The 18,152-nt window shown below is 43.0% G+C and overlaps 1 protein-coding gene across 2 annotated transcripts in view; it reads right to left on the reverse strand.

Annotated features, from left to right (window-relative positions):
• usta (uronyl 2-sulfotransferase a) overlaps positions 1-18,152 on the reverse strand; it is a 50,845-nt gene that overhangs the window by 22,063 nt on the left and 10,630 nt on the right. Inside the window, exon 2 of one of the 2 annotated variants that reach the window (XM_053881142.1) lies at positions 5,778-5,894. The exons of the other annotated variant lie outside the window; for it this stretch is intronic. Within the exon in view, the coding sequence (XP_053737117.1) occupies positions 5,778-5,894 (117 nt within the window). The remainder of the gene's footprint in view (positions 1-5,777; positions 5,895-18,152) is intronic. 2 annotated transcript variants of the gene reach the window in all.

An 18,152-nucleotide genomic window follows, 5' to 3' on the forward strand; every position in this document is an offset into this window, starting at 1 on the left:
GAGGGCAGTAAAGTCACGAGGGTAATGGACCTTTCAAGGCTTTCTAGACAGGTTTACATGAGAATTGTGTTCCGCTTTTGTTTTTTTTTTTACAAGCCACTTCATTCTTCCTGATTTTATTTTACTAGAGCGACTTCCACAGCTATTCTAATAAAGTATTGAGGCTTCTGGTTACTTAATAAACTACAACTCTACTTGTGGTTTTAACTGGCAGTAACCTATGATAAGGAAACAATTGAATATGGGTAACTGAACACCACAATAAAAGACAAGCAGTTTGGTATGCGCTCATTGAGTGCGGCTTCAACATTTCCATGGAGCGCCAATTGGCTGAAGAGAGTCCAACGTGTCCTGGTGGATTCGTGGCTCCCATCTGGAGATTCAAAAAAAGAAAAGGCTAAAGATTTCCACGTGTTAAGTGTTTGCAAATCAGCTGAGAAATAAAGGAACATTAACACGGTTTTAAAGGAACACTTCGATACAAAGTAGCAATTCAAGTCAATAAATCGCCAGGTCAGTCGCCCAAGTCTGCTCCCTGAAATAGTCTGCACCCTGAAATAGAAGTCGGGTCTCGGCGCTTGGCAATCGGGTGGCGTTGAGCTGGAGATACGGTTGGGCTGATTCTGTGTCTGGTATTTAAAAAACTGAGGGATTCCAGGAGCCTTGACACGAAAAGTATACGTGTCACTGACCAGTTAGCAGTAGTGAGCAAGTGTAGCTGTGCAACAATCTTCCTTATCGTTGGTCCACATTAGCACAAACGTGGATGTTTTTAATGGCACAATGTCCCGACACAACACAAGTTTGACCTTCATTTTTTAGATGAATGGGACCTGTAAAGAAGGGGAGGACCCTGACCCTGGGGTGAGTGATGGACTGTGGTTCAGATTCGACCCATTACTGAGGTCAATATCCACGTAATATTAGAGAGACCCAAATTCTTAAAAGGCACAGGAAAGCTTCCGTCTTCACCTTCACCTTCTTCTGATGCTTATCCGGAGTCAGGTTGTAGAGGCAGCATTCGGAGCAGGGAAGCCCAAACTTCCCGATCCACACAAACCTCCTCCAGCTCCTCCCGGGGGATCCCGAGGCGTTCCCAGGCCAAACCGGAGACCTAATCTCTCCAGCGAGTCCTGGGTCTTCCCCGGGGTCTCCTCCCGGTAGGACATGCCCGGAACACCTCCCCAGGGAGGCGTCCAGGGGGCATCCGGATCAGATGCCCGAGCCACCTCAACTGGTTCCTCTCCATGTGGAGGAGCAGCGGCTCCACCCCGAGCTCCTCCCAGATGACCGAACTCCTCACCCTATCTCTAAGGGTGCACCCAGCCACCCTGCGGAGGAAACTCATCTCAGCCGCTTGTATCCGCCATCTCATCCTTTCGGTCATTACCCAAACTCGCGACCATAGGTGACGGTGGGAACGCAGATCGATCTGTAAATCGAGAGCTTTGCCTTGAGACTCAGCTCCCTCTTCACCACAACGGTCCGACACAGCGACCGCATCACTGCTGCCGCTGCACCAACCCGTCTATCAATCTCACGCTCCCCTTTTCCCTCACTCGAGAACAAGACCCCGGGATACTTGAACTCCGTCTGAGTCACATATTTTAGTATTTACTCGTCTTATTAATAGGAATGTACTTTTAGGGTTATTTTAATAAGCACATGACATTCAGTTCATTTCATGAAGCATGCAAAATGTCAGGGAACCCAAAATAAGACATGCAATTATCATTTCCTCCTGGGTTTTTGATCCCCACATGTGACGCATAGATAATAAGAGCTTATAGGTCAAGTAGAAAAATTGCTTAAAAGTAGAGGTCAGCGGGTTCAGTCGCCTCCCACTGGCTCAGATTCCAGTCTTATTCATGTCATAAAACAGAAACCATTTTGACCAAAACATAACAAGCGACACATGCAGTCTGTCAAAAACACGGTTTGGCAGAACTTTCTGTGAAAACAACTTTGACTCCTTGACTGTTGACAAAGCCGGAGAGTGATTGAGGGCTAAACTAATGAGCGGCGGTTTACGGAGGCATGCAGCTAAATGGTTAATTGGATTATGTGTCACAAGATCTATGAACTTTCCTCTGCAGTAAAGCAAACCAGGCTAGAATTGTCTCCTGAATACAGTCATGGAAGCACACGGCTTACACGTCTGCATTAGCGGCAGAGAAAATGAAACCAGCGCTGGTCTTTACAAGCCTCTGCTGACACTTGAGGCAGAGACTTGTTGTGCAAGGGAAAATGTTTGTCCTGTCAGATGGTTTTCCAGACATTAATCTCTGACTACATCAGATATGAAACAGGAACTTTATGAGGTAAGCTCCAGAGAAGCTCCATTACTCACACCATGACAAAACAAAAAAAGCATTTTGTAATTTCCCCTGCCGCCTAAATTTAATATGAAATCATCAACTGAGCAAAAATATATTGGAAATGAGATTTGTTTTTTTTATGCTGAACAATTAATATGACAATACAGTTCACATTATATATAGAATTTTCTTGTTTTTTTCATTTTTTTTAACTTACAGTTTGACTTTTACCCTCTCTCAACACGCATTGGATTTATTTATATATTCTTATTAGGGGCGGAATTCGATTAAAGAAATTATAATAATTTGTGATTAATTTATATCAATTAATCTCAGTTTAATGGTATCAGAATATTGGCCACAAGAAGCCAAATTTTTCAATGTGAACGAATTTGGTATATTCCTGAATCAAATGATGGACCCATAGATACATTTAAACAGAAAAATATTGTTTATTTTGTTTGACACAATAAATCAGGATGGTGGCTATATTCAAGTTTTTATGTCGCCTTATTTAAACTAAAGCTCTTTTAATCTCTTGAAAATATTTGGATAAGAATTTCAGTCATGGTCATTGTGTAGTGAAAAACATCCCTGAACAAAAGCAAACAGTTGCTTTTGTTTGCTTTTGTTCAGGGATTCCTCCATGTTTGTTGTTGTTGTTATCATCTTACACTTGCAAAGGTTCCGTGCTGTCTGGAGAGGAAACTGTTAAATAAAATAAAATAAAATTATTTTTTGTTGTATTTAATTAATCGTAACAGTCCCTCCACTATTTTTCATTTTTTTATTCATTAACAAATACTTCTTTAAGCTCCTTTATTTGTGTTGCATGTCACATCTATGTCCTGATTTATTGTCATATTTTCATATTTGTCTGCCATTACGGTGCAACTCAATTGATCGCTGAACATCTGGCAAAAACATCCTGACAGGGAAAACATTATCTTGAGGGATAACACACTGAGCGTGAGCCTGAGCCCTGAACAAATGTCTGCGGAATGTTTGCTCTTATTGTTGGCGTGCTTCACAAACGTGGTCGTAAACGTGTATTTACATAGCAAAAACACCGCTTTAATAAGCACGTCTGAGAAGCGACCAAGAGGCTTTGCATAAGGAAGATGCTGCGCTGTCGAAGTCTAATGACAGGTTCTCAAGACTGTAAAGACCGTAAACTTTCTCTTCTGGACCGCGTTCTACAGATCTCTAAAGGTGTGTGGCTCAACTCCTTCACATCCAGAAGAATCGACAAAAACTTGCAGCTGAAGAAACACAATGAAGCCTGTCTTTAGTCTCCTCTAAACATTTGTGCCGCACGACACAAACACATAGTGAGCAGTGTGAAGGTGCACAGCGGGCGCGGGCGAACATATACGTGTGTGTGGTCACCCAACCCTCTGATTTGGACTGAAGGAGCAGCCCTCCATTACGACCCGTGGCCCAACACATCTCACACTAATTACAGAAGGGAGTTACACTCAGGGTCAGCGACTCCACCTACTCCGCCCTCCTCCACAAAACCCCTCCATCATTTGGGTGTCGGATGTTTTGTCACATAAATAGAAAAGTTGTGCCATGTTTTTGCAGGTGCCCTCGCCTGGTATGAGGACTCACTTCATGCTCGCCTTAAATTTTGGTTGCGGATATGGGAGGGGGAGGTGTGCGGGAGCGTGGAGGTACACACACGTGTCCCGGGGTTGGAAAGCTCGGTGGGCATCAGTGGTCGCCAGCGTGGATATTTCATGACAGGGACAAACCACACCACATGTGTCGGCGCTACAGCGAGAGATGACCTTAATACTAGAAAGCAAAAATAGCTGGAAGGAATACTTGGAAATGTTCTATTCTGCTGGTGCGCATTAAATTCCCTTTCCACAGACAGAACCACAGATTATTCCGGACTAATTATTCCGACTGTTCCTGACCTTTGCAGAAACATTTTCGTTCATTTTCCAGCATGATCAGTTGCCCTTCCATGATGAGATGCAACTCCACATCTGACCAATGTGTTCCATATACTAAAAACGTAAAAACACCCAATGAAATCATTTCAGTTGGTTCTTCGACAAAAAGCTTTTTGATATTTCGCCAACTGAATGTCAAACTAAAATAATGAAAAAAGCCTTTGGCAAGGTCATTTTTCCAAGTGTTTGCCAAAATAGAATGCAGGGGTTTTTACAATACAACAAATGAATCAACCAAGCTATTTATTTTCCAGATATATTCTCTGCTATTCTCAAAAAAAGTGTTGTAGCTGGAACCAAAGCAAGTACACAAGACCCCTTATATACCTGAGGCAATGAATAAAACCTTCTCTTACATGACCACTTCCAGCCCAACAGACCCAACACAGACCATTTTCTGACCCTTTTTTGAGGCTTTGCTCGGCGTGTAGCTCCGTGCTAACCGACGTGCTAGCAGTTAGCTCGAGGGTGAGTGGTGTCACAGACCAAACACGGGACACTCTTTCATCATTCTACCATGGTGTCGAAGGGGTTTGCTCATCCTTAAGACGCGTTTTCTTCACAAACAAAACGCAAACGTCAGTCGGAGGTGGTGACGCGGAGCCTGGGGCGCACTGCAACGGCAGCGAGTTGGAGTCAGACCTCAGTCAGGAACCAGTTAAAGGTACAAAAATGAACATATCTTAATGATTCCAGAGAATGTGATATTTTCTCACTGCTTCTCAATAACAACCAGTTCTCGATATCCATCCTGCGGCCCGTGTGTGTGTTTTCACCAGCAGCAACATGACGCATTGACACACAGATTTCGACGTCGACGAAATTTTGCTGTTGACTGAAAACAGCAAAATGAAGTGTTCGGATCAGCTCAGAAGCTTCTCAAACCCAGGATAAGATTCAATTCATCAAATATATCTTGTAAGAACAGAAATGTCACTGTTGTTTAGCTTTTCAACAAACCTGCACGGCAAGACATTAGCACAAATGAACTTGTGATCCTTTCCTGTGAGTCATTGGGGGTACACTCACAACATGGTAGAGCACAAAGGACACTTCCATTTTTGAAGCTATAAAAGGAAGGCAAATAACGCTGAAGCCTTCGGAAAAACACTGTACGAAACAGCACATCATGAAGTCCCTGCCCCGTAATACGGTAGTCCACTCAGTGGGTACAGGCCTGGGGCGAAGAGACCACACCACCCGAGGAAAAACCTAACCAGACTGAAGGAAACACAGCATAAGCATTTGCAACCCTTGCCTGGAAATCCAGCCTCCTGACTGGTCCAGAGCTTCTGTTTTTCTACTGAGCTTGTCAGTTCTACGGAGATTAAACTGGTTGCATGCAAGTTGCATCCCAAAATCAAACACTTCCTCTTCCGTGTGACATCCTGGTTTAAAAAGCCTTGAGATAGTCAGAGCTCATAGAGCGATGGTTCTTCAAGATAGATTCAAAGGTTGTGGGAGTCACCCCCGTTTCCGAGCGATTGGTACATACCTCGTATGTGTTTGTGGAAATGTTGGCACGACACCAGCTGCCTTGCTAGCCTGTCCTTTTGGATTAAGAGCTTGTCGGTGGCCTTTTTGACTGACCAGTGATTTTTCACACAATTCCCTACAAAAAGAAAGTCAAATGTAGGTACTTGAGGACAACTGAGGAGAGAGGGTGGTGATAGAGAACAGCAGGGAGGCTGGAGGGCTCTTCAGCGTGTTCAGAAGAGAGTGGAACATGTTTTTAAAGTCAACATTTAGACACTAACAGCTTCTGAAGTTTATCTTGATCGGACATTTCCTGTTTGGTTGGCTGGTCAAGCTAAACGTTCTGCCTTAAACAAACCTCAACTGGAGTTTTACGTCAAGCAAATGTAGTTTGTCAAACACCAGCCAGTTTGCAGGATGTGTCACAAACAACACAACTTGGATGTACTTTATCTTAAAATGACTTTGCTTGTAGGCTCAAGACACAGCATGTATCAGCAGGACTCGCTGTTCGTCCACATTATTGGACTGTTACTTACTGTCCTGCAGTCTATGCACTGACAATTTCTATGACTTTCATATGAATTTACATTTTAATCGGTAGATATTTTCTTAATATTTGCCAGCTGTTTTGAGAGATAATGTGGAAATGAGAGTGTGTCCCTCGCTGCCTGACCCTAGTTAAACATTCTGTGATAATCAAGGCTAAATCTACAAACTAACTGACAGTTAGCACCTTGGAGCAAGGTTCAGTAGAACACTTAGATTCAGAACATCAACCAGTCATTGCAAACAAATTCACAACGCCACATGAAAAGCACAAAAACAACACTGCAGAGCAAGACGACACACAGCGACAAGGCGGGATGCTGGATGCTAAGCTAGGCGGCACGTTGATGCTATTTTGCTGGGGGCTGAGCAGCGTGCGCTAACAGTCGTCACTAAACAATAAACAATCCTGTGCCACGTAGAGAATAATCAGATTAAGTATAAATAAAATAGAAAAAGAGAAAACAAAACTTTTCTGAGCCAATACCTTACTATAAATGGTCAAAAATAAAGAGCTGCTTTTCCAAGTCAGAGGAAAACTTGAACTACTTAAATGTTGGTCGGGTCCCCAAAATAAAAATGAAACTAAAAGGTTTAAAAATGAAACATTGGAACTTAACAAAAACTAAGGAAAAAAAAAATTGTGCTCCACTTAGTAAACTAGACTGAACACTAACCTAAGAGTGAAAATGTCTCAACATAACGCATCTGGTGTGGAGCTCTGTCTAATTAAATGAGGTCACCTCTGGATGTTTGGCTCTTGTTAGATCATTAATAAATTCCTGGTTAATATCTTTAAAAAAAAAAAGCAGATGATGAGAGATGGTGCGTGCTGAAGGGGAAACTATGATTTTTTGACGCACGATGAGTCAGGTTCTACAAGGCTTCAGTCGGCCCTACAGGCAGCAGGGAATGTTCAACAGCCACCCAGACTTTTGATTTTTACAAATCGTCTTCAACCAGCGGGGCACCTTTAATTCCACGCGCCTTCACACTCCGGGTGAGTTCTGTAGGCTTCATGCTTGGATGTACGTGCAGCCACTTAGAAAATATGGAGGAGACGAGCCAACGATTGCAGAGAGAACATTCACCCCCCGCTGGTGCCGAAATAAAGTCAAAAACAGATGAACCATGAGAGCGGAAGGCAACCACATGAACAAGGAGGAAACTGTGAATCTCTCGCTTCCTGCGGTCGGCAGCATCAATTACCAGAGAAGCTGCTGTTGAAAAACAGTGAGGCTGGGTGGTTTGTTTTCTGAATCACCTGCTGCTGCGCTACCACTGAGGACGGCCTGAAAAGATCACACATTAAGAAGGGAAAGCAGAGGAACTTTGAAATCCCTCTGGGTTTGTCAGAGGCACAGAAGTGGGAGACGTGAGGGGGGAGTCTGCTACAGAGCGAGGAAACGTGAAGACTGAAAGTCAGGGGGAGGAAAATATGAAATCAGGCTGTGGACTCGACAGGGAGTTCTCAAGACGAACCGCTGAAACATTGTTACCAATCCTCGACAATGTTTAAAACTAGGTGACCCTCAGTCTATAAATATCTAGCAGGACTGACTGAGCATCTGAGATGCAAGTCATTCCTCATGATAGGGATTATATCAAAGTTGTGGCCAGAAACGATATAACCTACGTTTATATGAGAGACAAGCGCTGGAGAAGAGTCATAGCCAGGAGGCAGCAAGCCACTTATGAGTCACAGAGAAGTGAATCATTTTACAGCGCTGTTTTACTTCCACGAGACTCCAATCTGCGCCTTGTTGCTCAGTGGGAAACTAACACTATGCTAACTGCTATTTCCAAAACAAACCTGTGGGATGAACTGAAAAAAGCTGTGAATTGACACAGAGGCAAAGCACCAGCCTTCACAACAACTGCGTCTCCCCCGAAAATGTTCATACCTTTGCGGCGTCGCCTTGTAGCTGCTAACTCTGACAACGCTGACTAGCACTACTAGCCTCTCGCTCTCACTCGCCGTCCAACACTCCTATCATTTAATCCCAAAATAAAGCAGAAAACAGTCTGTGAAGATGCTAACAATTCTTCTTTGTTGTTTGTCAGAATATCCAGAGAGCTGCAGCACCACTCACAGGATGGGCATGTGTACTACATCTTTTCCAACTTGGTTCCCCCAGTCACACTCCCACAGTGATAGATTGATAGATTTTCTGCCGCAAACATGGATCTAATTATACAGTAGAAAATAAATATTTTGCAGTGATTAGACACCGATTCCGCTACACATCAACCACACAACACAACACCACAAAATGTTTGTTTATTGACGCCAAACAAGCTGATAATAGTTGTTGCCACGAGGGAACACTCTCAGCAGCGGGAGAGTTAATAGCACAAAACCACATGCAAGTGACCAAGAATCTGAGAGGAAAGTTGATGACATCCGGGAGGTCTGTGTGTAATAGAGTGTTGCATAACAAAGCCAGGCCAATCTCAATACCTCTGCAGCCTCTCAAGTCTCAGCCCTTTATACTTGAGTTTACATGGGGAGCAGTGGGTGTTGCTAGGTCAATACCCAGGGTTGTTAACTTGTGCATCAGGGATGAAGCTTTGTGGACATCACAGGGTCAACATGCTTGTGCTGCACATGAATCTGTGTGAAAGTTGCTTTCAACTTTCTTGTTTCAGATGACAACATTTATCCAACAGCTTTAGTGCCCACATTGTTAAAATGCAAAAACAGAGAGTGTTTATAAGAGTCCGTTGAGAGGCCCGTCAAGGGCTGCGAAAGATATGAAAATGGAAATAAGTGATTTACTGGCCATAAATCGGAGTTAGATGCAGACTTTTGCTGGATAGACAAGGCCATGTCGGAATATTTCCACAGGAGGAAAGACTTCCTCACAATGTAGGACCGTGGTCCACGTGTGTCCCAACACCTGAGATTCCGAAGGACTGTTCTGTTCTTCACAGGACGTTCAGCAAAAATATCTATCACAAAAGTTTACATCACAAAATCATGAAATCTGAGTCCACCACTTAGCCCAAAAAAGCAAAGCTAAAATAGAGCTAGCTAGTCTTCTAATGTTACTGTTCAGTGTCAAGCTAGGACTAAGGAGAGCTAGTTTGCTAACAAGTTAGCCACAACCATCTAGCAGCTAATTTGAAGCACGTTGCAGCTGATCAATGCTGACTTAAGGCCCATATATGCTCCCATTACATACGAAATTGTACCCGTCCGTTTGGAACGATTTTACCGTCAATGAGCACGTGCTTCCCTGCGTCGTAATGATATTGCTGTTCACCCACATATCCACCAGGAGGGGCAGCCCAGAGTCAAAGGTTTATGACAACAACACACTCCAAAACCAACAGGGCGACTATGGAAGAAGTACTGATAATGTACCTCTTGCACAAAAAAGATGGTGGTCGGTGAGGCTGTCAAATACAGTGGTACCTCGGTTCTCGAGCACAATCCATTCCATACGGCCTGAATCGATTTTTCCCATTACAATGAATGGAAAAAGAACTAATGCGTTCCTTAAAATAGTCTTTTGTAGGAGTGAATGTAGAGTGTCTGCTGCAGGTGCGCTGTTCCTCTATGTGTGTGGCCGCTGCATGTGGGAGGGGTTGCCGAGTGAGTGACGTCTCTCCAGAGGTGAAGAGGTGAAGAGGTGCCCGGTGCGTGTCCAGCTCTGAATGTGCGCTTCTGTGCAGTTTGGCTGTGACAAAGTCATAAACCAAGTCACGCTCTGTCCCAGACTCGCCTCACCCCTGTCCCAGCTCCAGCCCACAACAGGACATCAAACCCTGGAGTGGAGGTGTGGAGAGCGAGCACCTCCCCTGTGACACTCTACCACGGTCCAGTGCGGAGACAGGAAAGGTTTTACACCTCAATATGAAGAAAAAACAGTCAGTAAATGTAGCTAACGGGACACGTCTGCATACAGAGGCTGCGTTATACACAATAACAAAGCGCGTCGTGGGTCAGATGGTTGGTCCGCGCATGTTAGGTTTTTTTCCGCCTTTTTTCGGGGGCGTTTCAGTTCTGGATTTTCATTTGAAATCCGAAGCAAAAAAAAAATCTCAAAATTTCGGTTTGAACTCCGATTTGTTCCAACTCCGGGACGGTACCACAGTATATCACAACTGCAGGTTGGAGGATTACCGCCATTGTTATGTCTCCTTTGTATTGGCAGTAACTGCAACACAACGGTTTCCGGTGGTACTGCTCAGATCGGCAAAACAACTGTTGAAAATAATGAAAACTCTTCTGTTGAGTGAGCGATAGCTAATACAGACTGACTTTAACAGAAGGTGCCAACCTCAAACTCAGTCCAATTTGTCTTTAATCACCTCACACATCCAAACATGTTTACAGTCCTGTGGAAACCTCATGAAAACCTTTAGTTTAGAAAAACAAAACTTGGTGGACGGTGAGTTTCTGGCAGCCAGTGGTCCACCACTAATGTCTGAAGGCATATTTTGTTCCTTCCAAGTATTTATATAACAGTACAGTAGCATCGCTAACATTTCCAAGAGAGCCACATTTCTCATTTTAGCCGGGGGAAAATATTTCTAAAGGTGAAGCTGCCTCCAGAATAAATCCCAAATATGACTATTGCAATGGAAATGTCATAAAAGCCTCTCAGGAAACAAGACTCGACGGAGACCAGCGCCCGTCAAAGATGCTTTATTCCGTAATTGGAATGAACTTTTGCGAGAAACTCCAGCTGATTTACCTTCTCAATCATCTTCATGATGAATAGAACATTTTATATAACCAACTACAACTTGGACGAAGGAGCTAAATCAGCATCCAAGCCACATCATCTCCTCCTGAGCTTGTGTATGTTTAGAACCCTCAAAACACATCATGACATTTGGTGCATTCAATTGCTCAGGCTTAACTTTTTGTGATGGTGACTTCAGCTCAATGACCAATTCTACCGAAGTCGCTTCTCATTTCAGTTAAAAAATATCACTTTGTTAAGGAATTTAAACAGCAGAAAACACAAGACCACCTCCAACGAATATTGATACCACCTGATATTGATATCAGGTGGTCATAATAAATGTCATGTTGAAGAAAAAAACTATATTTTTTTGCCATAATTTGTCTCCAAGAATTCCCACAACAAACTCTCAACGAACGATGGCTGAGGCATCACCCTATCTTTATGGGAGGGTCTTCTCAGCTCATAGAGAAAGTCCATTTGGAATTGTTGGAAGTGTGAAGATACCGCTTTAAGACGCTCAAAATAATCGACCTGATCAGGGAACCTTAAACTCAGGGCGACTAAAACATGGAGGAAAACTTCACATTTGCTCAAGAGAACACCAGCTTTCAGGAGTTTCACCGTGCCCTCATGTGTCACTGCAAGTCAAAGATTGGCAGGCATTTCCTCTGGAACGTACCAGGAGACATGACGTCTTTCAAACAGGTCATTTATCATCTGCTGGTCACATCTAACACATAAACATCGCTGCGGCCGTGATGTTGGGTTCAAACCCCCGAGATTTTCTGATATACATTCACAAATACCTTTCTGTTTTTATATGAGGTGATACAGGAGTCTCCATGGACCATGATGTTTGCTGATGATGTAGGGTGCGAACTGAGAGGTATGAGCTGCTGAGAAGAGGAAGGACGGTGAGTTGAGGCATGTTTGTGAAGGGGTGAAGGGGAAGCTTTGGGTGTCACCAGTACCGTGGAATCGCAGTGTTACCAGATGCCACAGGAAGTGCGTGTGCAGCCGTATGACATCATCAGGGTTCCTCACCATAAACACTCCACTTGGCTCATCAGTTGCCAAATAAAGACCACCATCCATGTGTGTCGCACATGTTTGTCCCGGGTAATCTTCCTCTCCACAACAACCATTAACAACTTCAGCGCTTACTTCACTTGGAAAACAAAAACGTGTTTACGGCTGCACAAAGCCCGGACCTGATGCCTGAAGGTGATAACGGTGTGTTGACCCGGACCGAACGATCCAAATGGAGCGGCGGAGAAGGCAGGGACAAGCGTTTGGCACTGGACGGGACCACAGTGGCCAGACAGAGCAAAAGTGGCGCAATAAACAACAGATGGCGGCTCACATTTCCAAGAACAGAGAGGAAGTATTTATAGACGGGCGGCGGAATATCGCTGACAACAACCTTTACAATCCTTCACAAAGTGCCTTAACCTGACTGTTCAGTTCGACTCACCAGTTGCTCTGGAAAACACACAAAACAAGGCAGATAAACAGACTCACCAAGACTTAATAATGGTTTCTACTCAGAGAAAGAAGTCGAACTGAGACTATGAACGAGTGGAAAGTCATTCAGAAGGCAACTTAAAAAAACGTATTTGCTTAACAGAGCAAAAAGACTTCCTTAAATCACAGCAGAAAATAACCAAGCTCAGATTGATTAAACTATATAAACATAAAGAATTAGACCAAGGCTTTTTCCTTCATAGTTCACATACATTCACACAGATTTTCTCCAATAAATGTAATTTCAGAAACATTTTTGTACTGTATATGCTTACATATTTTCCAATTATTTATAGCATTTTTATTTTCACATATTTTAAGAAATATGTTACTAAATCTCATCCAGATTTAGCTTTTTTCATGTATGTTACATCAGTTCAATATTGCATGTTTTTCAAGACAAATTAAGAATTTAAAACCTATAATATACTTGTACAATATTGCATAATTCATATTCAGGGTTTTACTCATAATGCCACTAGAACTAATACATTTTATTGATTTATTTTATTTTATAATTTTGACACAAAATAATGAAAATTAGAAACTTAACTGGAACAGAGCTAAATGTGATGCGCTGGAATAAAGATGTGTTTTCTGCATTGAGGGAAGCCAGATCACTCCACCTCCCATATGTCTCTGCAGCGATGAGCTCTTCAGCCGAGCTGCTGCCCCCGAGACTCATCCTCTGGTTCATGGATGAAAATAGACAGATGGATTTACATAATGTTGAACTTCACTGTTTTATTAAAGTTTGGTTCTCCTGATTATTATGTCACCTGATTTATGTAACACTTCAGTGACACTACCTCACACGTATGCGATGATGCGGTGGGCAAGTGTGGCCTCCATTTGGGCAGCAATATTTGAACTGTTTCAACTGGAAAAAGTATTTCACCATTTATACAGAATCAGTTCTACAAAATGTAATGCTTAGTTTATATTATTATTATATTTTTTTTATAAGAAATATTGACCATATATGGTGTCTACCTTTTGAATAATTTATAGTCCAAATCTTAAAATAAAATACTGTTTACTTTTTTATGTTACTTAATAACTGACTTTTTCATTTTATTAATTTTTGTTTTTACTTGTTTCTTAAAGAGGCATTTATTTTTCAAATCTATTTTTTCCCCACATTCATATTGACCATACTTTTATCACATATATGTTATAAATAATACTATTACTGTAATAGAATGATAATAAAGACAACTTATGGATATTTTCTTTTTAGTTTTGACAATAGCTTTTTTAAACACAGATCATAATGTGGCCCCAGCTCTCACAATGCTCACTTTCATCCCGTACACATAACAACCTTGAATCATGGACGTGCAGAAAAATGTTATTACAGGAAAGTAATTCAAATGATAAACCCAAAATAAACACAACTGAAGCACAACAAACTATGTGTCCGCTTCCTTTGATAGAGCAAGAGAGTGAGGAACGACAAACACCAGGATCAGCACAATAAAAATTCATGAGTGCAGTTGTAGTTTTAACACCTCTACATCTGTGCTTGGGCACGGTTGTGTGCTCCTTGGTGAGAATCGGCACATTGACACTCTGCCACACACACACACACAGACACACACTGCTACTGTACGACTCGTGCAGCGGCGGGGCAAACAAACACGGCGTCCACACGCCAATGCTGTTGATTCATGCTAATGCAACGTTCCGAGGTGAGGGAAACTCACTCACCCCCGAGTGGCCTCTGAGCACCAGGGCCTCAGATAGAGGCAAGGTGTTATTTTGAATCATCCACACCATCTGCTCCACTACTGACTTCAGCGTGTGAGAGATTACATTTGTGAGTGACGCTCATGCAAACTGATAAGAGATGAAGCACGCGCAAGTATTGGGCAACAGAACTGAAAAGTTGCATTTCAGTCAAGATCCAGTTTTATACTGAAGCACAGGAGAATACAGGCGCTGCTGTTTCACTGGCTTAACAAGAAAAGCTGCAATACTAAAGCATCTAAATCCCTTGTGGTGAGGGGGTCCACACTTCAGGGTTTCAGTTTTGCACAGCTGCTTTGTACTGCACAAACAGAATGTGAGCAACGCTCCTAAACAGCGCTGTGCCTCCCTTTAATTTGGGCGTTTGGGCTGCGTCGGCCTTGCCGGCGGTCAGCGGTTTGCTTTGCTCGTCCAGAAACACATCATTTGCACCAATTCATTTGATGCACCAAACAGAACCGGCTCTCCATGAATAATGCAATCACGGTTTCTTAAGAAGCGTCAAAATCTTGAAGGTAAGAAAAAATAAGATACCAATTTTTACCTTACCTATAGCTATTTTTACAGGCTACAGAGTGAATACGGAGCCTTGTCACATCAAACCGATGAAATCACAGGCGTTTTATTGACCTTAAACCACTCAAAATGTGCTGTTTTCGCTCGCATGTCCACAGCTCCGCCCACAGAGCCCATCTCCTGGAGGACTGGAGACGAGAAGCAGCAGCTGAGACCGGCTGTGGTGTCGGAACTTCGGACACGCGGGCAAAAACAGCGCATTCTCAGCGCTTTAATGTCAATAAAAGACCGGAGGAGTTCATGGTTCAAGTTCAGAACATTGCCCAGTCTGTTTCATGAGTCAGTCTCCCTGCTGGACCCTGTTTTGAACCTTTCTACGGCGCAGACAGCACCACTGCACCCGCGGATTATAGACAGTTGCGCTGTAACATTATGGACAGTTGCGCTTTAACAAGATCTATTTCACATCTTAAATTTAGTGGGTGGGGCTAATGTTCCGGTCTATACTCCAAAAATTATTATGCTATTTAAATATGACCCTGCCGGAGAGATCAACCAAACCTTTTAAAAATTGTTAAAAAAAAAAAACACCACGACAACTAGCTTAATCTATAATAAAAAAAAGGGCTTCTACTGAACATTTTATTTTGTGCTACTGTAGCAGTTGGCTATTGAGCACAAAGCTGCGGGTTTGACTCCCATTGGGGAAGCCAGTTTTTTGGAAAATACCTGCTTCTGTCACGTCTCGATTCACCTGAGCTCTGACTCGGCTGCCACTGAAAATGGCAGCAGCACAGTTGAGTCACCCTCAACAGCGCTGAGATTTCAGACAGTCATTGGTGTGTTTCAGTATGTTCCGACAATAGTTGGATGGAGAAGGTTTTACACAAGGAAAGGGTTCCACAGCGGAACGGTAACATAATTAGTGATTGAAGACACAAACGTTCCAGCTGGCCAAAACACAGAAAAGTTTCTCGCTCTGGCAGGCCGGGAGAGTTCCCCGGTTCTTGGCCGTGGGTCGGCGAGGATTTGCGGTGAAAATTAGATCAGCTTTCTGAAGATTGATTTGCAGAACAGGGAAGCCCAACTGGCCCACATTTCCCAAAGCTGAAGCCTGGGGTGATGTCACCAGCTGGTCCAGGTTTGTTCTGTGGAAACAACCAGGCCAGACAAAAGGTGCCTGTGTGAGAATCTGCAACCAAGTGTCCAGTAGAGTTGCCCACGGCTCGGGTCAAGGTCCGGAGGTGACATCTGACCTGAAGTGAAGACTATAATAACAGAGCATTGTGGACGGCTGCTCACTTCCCAACATGTTGGCAGCAGCTCCAGCCAGGGAGGTGAGGCTGCAAATAACTGGCATTCGTCATTGTTTAGGCTCAGTTAAGCCTGAGCTTTGAGGTTTGTCTGGTTACAGAAAACTGCCCATGAGCACGTCATTTATTAGGCTACAAGTGATTAAAATAAATAATGTAATTCAGCGTCAGACTAGTGCTGGAAGAGACAACTAAATATTTGGCACTCTGGGAGGAGCTGTCAAATACTTACAGTGAGATGATAAGAATCATAAAGTTGTACTTAAATAGACAATTATTGCATGATATTATGGAATAAAAATTTGAATCCATTAAAAATTGAATCAAGAATGTTTGGAGAAAAAAAAAAATCAATATTTTGCATGCAATTAAATGTCTCAATATTAATCATTCAATAGGAAGGAAAACAAATATATTTGTTCTCAATAATAATAATAATAATTCAGAAAAAAATTAATTAACCAGAGTGGAAAAAGTAATGTAACTACTATTTCCTACGATATAAAAACTAATAAATAGAGGGTGCATTTAATATGATTTATTCTTACTTATTTTGAACATACATCAATAAACAAGAGAGAAAAGGGGGTAAAAAAATTATATTATTAAAGGAAATAATGCCTACAATATTATATTGAACAATAAACAAGATAAGAAAAATGAAGTCTTTATAAAAATATAGATTTAAATGGTCCTAAACAGTAATGACAACTAAATTGAGAAGTCATCAAATATAAAAGTTGGAGTTAAATATCACAGCAGAAAATGTCAAAAACATTTCCTGATCACATGGCTTCACGAAACACACCAAATATATTGTGAACTGCAAGACAACATCACACGATGTTCCTGTGCGATTTCAGCCAGACAACTGGCCACAGGAGAGTTCATTCACCACTATATCCTCCCAGTAGTTCTTCCAGAGACTAAATCAAATTCTCCTCCACCGACTTGACTGGAATAGAACAAATACTTGGAAGTGGACGGCTTGTGGGCCTTTGGATAAACCTCACTTTGGACTATGTGTTTCTTTCTCTCAGGATGTCTCGACAACACATCTGGAAAGTGTGGTTTCTGCACTAGACCAGAACAGTTGAGTGGGCTCGTGGGTTTCGCTCAAACACCTTGCGTTTCCACCGCCGCCTGACTGCAGCCACGCTGGAAGGGGAACCCACCCAGGTGCCACTTGTAACACCGCCTGTCTTCCTCACAGAGGTCAGCCATGGACAGAACCATGAGAGAGAAGAAGCCCCAGCACTGCCACAGACCCAGAGGTGACCGGCCACGAAGACCGGCTTCAGAGGGAGAGAGGGTGCATTCTGACATGGAGGCGTGACATTTGGCCAGCGTTAGCTTTGCTTTCCACGAGAAGCAGCCACATTCCCTCGGAGCATTTCAGAAATGCTTTTCAGTCCAACCTCAGGGCACAAACTTAGTGACTCCTTGTCAAACGCAGAAGCAGGACAGAAGACGAAGCGTGAAATTCAACCTGCTAAAGCCGCTAGCGATGGCTGTCAGCGGCTGAGTCTCACACAGACTCAAGTCTTTCAGGTGAACACATGGTTGGCCAGAAACATATATGATTGGTTTCCAAAACCAGACTGGAAAAGAAGCTCATTTTCCTGACGTATCACTGCATATATACGGTGACGTGAACTCAATTTCTCAGCCACTATAGACAACATGGAAGCCTTCACACTGGTCCCAGGTGTTGAGGGGGGATTCCCAAAGGCCAGAGTGAGTGAGGGCAGGAGCTCACCTGTGTCCTTGAGTTTAGAACCACTGGTTAATGATACCAAATGCAGTGGAACCTCGGTTTTTGAACGTCCCAGACTTCGAATGAAAATTTCGAGATTTTTTGACAAAGATCCAGAACTGGAACGCCACCGAAAAAAGCCGGAAAACATAACGTGCACGGACTGATCAGCTGACCCACGAGGCGCTTTGTTATTGTGTATAACGCAGACGTGTCCCGTTAGCTACATTTACTGACTGTTTTGTCTTCATATTGAGGTGTAAAACCTTTCCTGTCTCCACACTGGA

The sequence above is a fragment of the Synchiropus splendidus genome, chromosome 12, assembly GCF_027744825.2.
Source record: "Synchiropus splendidus isolate RoL2022-P1 chromosome 12, RoL_Sspl_1.0, whole genome shotgun sequence".
Taxonomy (NCBI): domain Eukaryota; kingdom Metazoa; phylum Chordata; class Actinopteri; order Syngnathiformes; family Callionymidae; genus Synchiropus; species Synchiropus splendidus.